Below are 6,785 nucleotides of genomic sequence, written 5' to 3' on the forward strand. Positions count from 1 at the left end.
GGGAGCGCCGCCGCGCTTCCCAAGCGGCGCACTAGTGCAGTGCGCCACCGGGCCGGCCCCAGAAATATTTTTGAATAGTATATGTGATATCTTGGGCAAGTTGCTTAACTTCTTTGTGTCTTAGTTTATCAAAAACAAAGACAAAAAAAAGGAGGGGCTCTATTTTCAGTTATTGTGGGAATTAAATTAGAATACAGGCAAAATGTTTATTAGCAGTGCTTGGCACTCAGTGCTAAATAAATGTTGGCCATCTATTATTTCCATTATTCTTATATCACTAGTATATTGATTTGCTTTATATTGTCACACACTATCTGAAGTTAAGTAGTAAACCAAATTTTCTAGCAAAAGATGAATCCTTAAGTCTTTTGCTGATTGGGATACTCAATAGGGCAGAGCAGGCTCTAAACATAGCCCTCAAGATTTTCCTGCTATGTCATCTTTCAAAATGTTAGGAACTTCCCTGGGGCTCTGCCACCTGCATACTGGTCACCCTTGAGTGCTGGGGTGGACTATGAAGCGCCAGCAGGGCTGGCTCAGAGACGGGCACAATCTCCATCCTTGTGACCTGGGGCTGAGTGCCAGCAGGCTTGAAACTCCACATCTGAGACCTCGCATACTGGTCACCCTTGAGTGCTGGGGTGGACTATGAAGCGCCAGCAGGGCTGGCTCAGAGAAGGGCACAATCTCCATCCTTGTGACCTGGGGCTGAGTGCCAGCAGGCTTGAAACTCCACATCTGAGACCTCGGAGGCTGGGGCTTGAGCCTACAGCAGCGACTCTCAAATATGAGGTGCATCAGAATCTCAGGGGGGCTCATGAAAACACAGACTGCTGGGTCCCACCCCCAGAGGTTCAGACTTAGTAGGTCTAGGCTGGAGCCTGAAAAGGTACACTTCTGAGAAGTTCCCATAATGATGCTGATGCTGCTGATTCAGCGACCACACTTTGGGAGTGACTGGCCTCTAGCATACAAATTGTTTTTTTAAGGGAATAGAGACTTGGTCTCTATTCCTTCATATCTGGAGGAAAAATTTTTCCATCAAATGTAACTATATAGGTTCTCTCATACACAAAACAGAGAATATAAATTAGGAATGATCTTGAAATAGATCTATTTCTTATGCACAGGTATATCTGTTACAACAATAGGCATACATCAATAATATTTTTCACCTTAAAAATTTAAATTGGCATATAATAATAAACAGAACGATTATATCTAAAAATGTATACTCATGAAGAAAGTCAACTTTATAAAAATTAAAATGCTATTCCTAAATTACGCTTTTCATAAAATGAGATGTCATTTTTTCACATTCATGAGTCATATGCAATATACATAATATTAAGGCAAAATAGATCATATGATGTTAGAGAAAGTTTATCTGATTTTAATGGCAGTGTGTCAAAAACGCTTCAGATTACCTAAGAATAAAATAAGGCAGGGTGAATATTTGTAAAATTCTTCAAAAGGTGACTTACCTAATAACAATTCACCAGCCGTCTCTCTAGATGGTGCAACGCTGACGCATCTTCGATTCACTCTGTCAAAACAAATTTAAATTACTATGATTAAGTGTTCTGTCCAATATTAGAGAGTATGAGCTTTATTTTATCTAGCAAAAGACTTCAGCAAAGCAAAGTAGAGTTACATAGCATGAGGTGTCTTGTCAAAACCCACATGAAAAGACTACCTCATTTTTTAACATTCTAGTAGAGGAGAAAATGACTGAAACTTTTAGGAAGGCTAATAATCTCTGTAACCTGTATGCAGAATGTAGGGACTCAGTTATTTAAGAGATACTTCAATGTTTTACATTTTTCAGTAAATAAGCAAACATTGATTCATGCATCTGATACTTCGAAAACATAAAAGAAGGCTAGTATTTTAGGAAAAACAGGGGATTTAGAGTCAGAAAAGTTCCTCTGTTCTTTAGTCAAGTCACTTCTTTGAGTCTCAGGTTTTCATCTGTACAATGGGCATGATAATAATAGCCACAACAGTAATGATAATACTATCAGTAGTTAACACATACAGACACATTTAATACTCAACAACGCTGTGATACCCTGGGTATTATCATTTTCCTCATTTAATAGATGAGGAAACTGAGACAGAGACGCTAAGTAACTTGCCCAAGATCAGACAGCTAATAAGAAGAACCAGGATCTGACCCTTTAATCACTATGCTATATTGCCTCTTTATGATACCACCAGCAGCTCTATCTACTTTACAGAGCTGTGAAAAACGTCAACTATAAAAATACATGTACACTAACAAGGACCAGAGCACAATGAATGAAGCCCAATGATCCCTTGCTATCAGAAATGTCATTTCCTTTTTGGTTTTGACCATTCAACCTAGTCTTCTCTTGAGCCTCTCATGTTTAGGGCTTTTCCTAAACAATAAACAAACAAACAAACATACATTTTGTAATGAACTGTTGTACGTTCACGAAAGAGTTAATAAGGTCTTTGGATTCAAATTTACCGTATAGATTCATTTGCAGCTTTGTCTTTGACAGTAGAAGAGAAAGAAGAATGTGTTTTGTCTTCAAATAAGTAAGAGAGTGGTGGTTTGACTATATCTGTTGAGAAAAAAGTACATGTTATCTTTATCTAATAATCACAGTTATCAGCTATATTCATACGTTGCCTCAAGAAGCCACTATTACCTTCTGATTTTTGTCTGTCCCTAAGGAGATACTTGTTTGGAATAGTTAAGTAACATCTCTGTAAACGTCTCCTCTCTCGATTTGGCCCTTCTGTGGGATCCAGCTGCCATGAGGTTGGATAGTAGATGGGGTCATACCAGACTGCTCTGCAAGTGAAAATAAAAGGGTATTTTAAGTGGCCACTGAAGGACTTGTAGCTTCATACCAGACTGCTCTGCAAGTGAAAATAAAAGGGTATTTTAAGTGGCCACTGAAGGACTTGCAGCTTTAAAAAAAAAAAAATTATAGAGATTGAATAAGATTTAATAAGATTAAATTAAAAAGACCCCAACTGTTTATATATTTAGACCATGGAATGAATGCATATATATAATGCAAAAGAATAACATAAAAAAATAAGTATCCTTCTGCTCCTGAATCCCAGTCTCTCCAGTTCCACTCCTGGAGACAAGCTCTGCTACCAGTTTCTTGCATCTATTAAATTTTTAAAAAGATATATCATGACTACTCCAAACGCTTTAGCAATATAATATAATGCATAGGATTTAATATGGCTAGCTAGAGAAAAAAACATTTTCCAAATTAAATTGTTACATTTCCCATTTTGCCTACTTTCTTACGTAACAAAATTAGTTCCTTTTTGTGGTATAAATCAGATTTTTTAAAAGGCTTTAAAATAAATTTATATTTAAATGAAAAAAAAATAAAACCATTATTAAATACATTTTAAGAAATAGATAACAGAAAAAAAATCACCCTTTAATCCTACTATCCTAAACATTATTTTCTTTCTTTTTTTAAATATGCATGTTTTAGATTTGCAGTTATAATCATTATGTATATATATTTCTATATCCTGCTTTCTTTTACTGAACACATTATAATCTTTACTGTCATCATTTTAAATGGCTGCCTAATATTACATTGAGTGGACGCATCATACTGTATTTAACCATATCACTATTATAATATTTGTTTCCAATTCATTCATTAGCATAAATAATGCAGAGATGAAAACCTTTACGTTTACTGCCTTCCACATTTTGAATATTTTCCTTAGGACACAATCAATAAAATAGGATAACTGGAGCTAGAAATTAAATGTTTGTAGGGTTCCTGATGTATATCGTTAAAGTATATAATGATGCAAAATCTCTAAGGACAGATAATATTCTCCACTAATATCCTGCTGTAGATATTAGAACTCGAAAAAAACCTTTTAAACATAAAAAGTAAAATGTGATAGTTAAAGCTTTTAAAAAACCAAATTAGCCTCTAGAAATATCAACTATTTGTCTATGTGTTTATTAATTCTATTTGTTTTATGTGATGAGTGTGTTCATGTCTTTTGCTCATTCAAACTTCTGTGATTGTGATATTTTACTTTCAAATCTGTGTTAAGTTTTTTTCAAAATAAAAATACTAACTCTTGGACATATTTGCTTTTTTGGTCACTGTTGTTATAGTTATTAAATACACTGGAAAAAATTAAGGTTCAAATCCATTGATTTCCTTGCAATTTCTTCTAGTCTGTTTGAGCTTAGAAAGTTATCTACCCTTCAAAGAGCTGATGAACACTATTTTCTTCTATTTTATAAACATTTTGAGTTTTATTCTTTCATCCATCTGTAATTTACTTTAGTGCATGTTTAGTATATTTTAACACACCGAAGTCATCCTAATCAATCATCTTAACCAAATTCAGAGAATGATACTTTAATTTCCCCCTTCATTACTTGTAATGCATCTTTTAAGGCCTATTAATAAAGTCTGAGCTAGAAAAAGATCTATTTCTCAGCCATCCTGTTTCAGTAATTTCTCTATTCTTTTGCAAAGACCATATTTAAAAAAATAAAGCCAATTTTTCTATAGGAAGAGCTAGTGTCCCCCTCTTCTCTCATTACTTTTTTTCTCCAAGAATAAAAAAAATAAATCTGATTATTCTTCATGATGGAAAAAAAAAAATCACAAATGATTAAACAAAAAAACCTTTAAACAAAAAAAAAATTTCAACTTTTTTTCTCCAAGAATAAAAAAAATAAATCTGATTATTCTTCATGATGGAAAAAAAAAATCACAAATGATTAAACAAAAAAACCTTTAAACAAAAAAAAAATTTCATGAATCTGAATTCTGGGATAAACACAGTGTTTACACCAATATATAAAATATGCATGCGAGACAACCTACAACGACCTCTTACTGCTTACCTATCATGTGTCAGTTGTTGAATAAGTTCCTGCCAATGTCTGCTGGCACTCAAGTCAACTTTATACATTCCTCGGATATGCTGAATCACCTTTTTTCTTTCAATTCCTTGAGAAAGAGACACTGCCTGGGTGATATCTGCAGCTATTTTAGATATATCCTTTGATTTTGAATCAAGACGCTGAAAGAGACTAATCAAACAAGACTGTCCATAAGTTAAGTGTATACAGAACATTAAATATATATCAAAAGGGGATACTTTAAAACTAAAAGTATATATAAAATCTAAAGGACTCCTAAAAGACACAACTTTCGGAGCACATAAAGTCTTACCTCTGTTGATTATTATTAACTGTTTTCCACCAGGCAGCTTTATTTACACCTTCTTCAGTTTCATATTTCTTTTGTTCCTAAGAGATTTAGATAATAATATACTACATAAAACTTATTATTTCTTTTTTTTAAACTTATTATTTCTCATCTAACATTGGCACCGAGCCCAGCAAACTAGTTTTACAACCAAGTTAATAAAAAAATATGTATATTGTCTTCAGGAGACCAGATATTAAAATAAATTCCCCTTTGTTTCCATACAATTTGTGTCACCGAAATTAGGGTAGAATAGTTAACCAGGGTTGACAAACCTGATGAATTTACATAGCTGCTTGCTTCCTTATTTGTTAAGGAATCCATAACTTGAGGTATGCTTCAACTTGCTGGCCACTACAAAAATCTTTCCTTTCCTGAAGCTACCGATAATGGATAAGGATGATGACAGACTATAAAATCAACCTTAAAATAGGACTATTTTTTCTCTTGTAATGAAAAAGCAATATATAGTAAAAAATAATCATTTCAAGTTCATCATCAATAATACTCTATAATAAAAAAAAAAGCCTTTCAATCATTCTTTAATTACATTCACTGGGATCTCCTAAGAAGCAATTACGGTTTCTCTTACTCACCTCCTTGATCATTTTAATAAGGTCTGGTTTTGTTGCTGCACTGGGAGGGATGCACTTGTGACCACATAACTTTAAAGCATTCATAAGCAGTTCTGCTGTGTCTAGTTCTTCTCCAGTCAACTCATCCTGGTGATTATGTATCAGTTCTGACAAATACAAAACTAACTTGGCTCCGTGCTTTAAAAAAAGCAATAATTGTTTTTAGTAATAAAGAACTTTTATTTCTTCTACTTAAATTATTTAACACTAATTAAGTTATACTCCTAGATTTATTTGGTTGGATCTGATTTGAATCAATCAGCTACAAAGGACATTCTGGTGACAGCTGAAGAAAACTGATTATATATTAAGTGTTTGATGATGGAGAATTAATGCTAATTTTGTTAGGTGTAACAATGTTTTTATGGTTACATAAGGAAATGTCTTTTAAAAAAATTTAGAGGTAAAATGTTATAAACTTTATAATTTACTTTAAAATAATTTTTAAAGGGCCGGGCCCATGGCGCACTGGGGAGAGTGCGGCACTGGGAGCGCAGAAGCGCTCCCGCCGCAGGTTCGGATCCTATATAGAGATGGCCGGTTGCGATCCCCTTACCGGTCACAAAAAGGACAAAAAAAAAAATTTTTTTTAAATGATCCCAATATGATAAAAATTAACAATTTTTAAATCTAGGTGATGGTTATGTGGTATCTGTTATACTATTCTCTCTGTATGTGTGAAAATTTTCATTGTAAAAGGTTAAAAAAAAGCAAGTAAACTAGCTAGCTTTTGGGGAAAGGATTTTGGAGAGAATTTGCTAAATTGTAAAAGGTTAAAAAAAAGCAAGTAAACTAGCTAGCTTTTGGGGAAAGGATTTTGGAGAGGATTTGCTTAAAAAAAAAAAAAAAGACATACAGGAAATAAGCTGGGAATACAGGAAAATAATTCTTTTTT

The 6,785-nt window shown here is 33.6% G+C and overlaps 1 protein-coding gene across 1 annotated transcript in view; it reads right to left on the reverse strand.

Moving 5' to 3' along the window:
* Nucleotides 1–6,785, reverse strand: part of LYST (lysosomal trafficking regulator) — a gene marked incomplete at its 5' end in the record, with an annotated part of 145,646 nt that overhangs the window by 62,777 nt on the left and 76,084 nt on the right. The window contains 6 exons of the mRNA XM_008587222.1: nt 1,485–1,546; nt 2,495–2,591; nt 2,679–2,824; nt 4,889–5,077; nt 5,220–5,296; nt 5,852–6,028. Coding sequence (XP_008585444.1) covers nt 1,485–1,546; nt 2,495–2,591; nt 2,679–2,824; nt 4,889–5,077; nt 5,220–5,296; nt 5,852–6,028 — 748 coding nt within the window. The remainder of the gene's footprint in view (nt 1–1,484; nt 1,547–2,494; nt 2,592–2,678; nt 2,825–4,888; nt 5,078–5,219; nt 5,297–5,851; nt 6,029–6,785) is intronic.

The sequence above is a fragment of the Galeopterus variegatus genome, unplaced genomic scaffold (genome assembly GCF_000696425.1).
Source record: "Galeopterus variegatus unplaced genomic scaffold, G_variegatus-3.0.2 Scaffold4292, whole genome shotgun sequence".
In the NCBI taxonomy this organism is placed as follows: domain Eukaryota; kingdom Metazoa; phylum Chordata; class Mammalia; order Dermoptera; family Cynocephalidae; genus Galeopterus; species Galeopterus variegatus.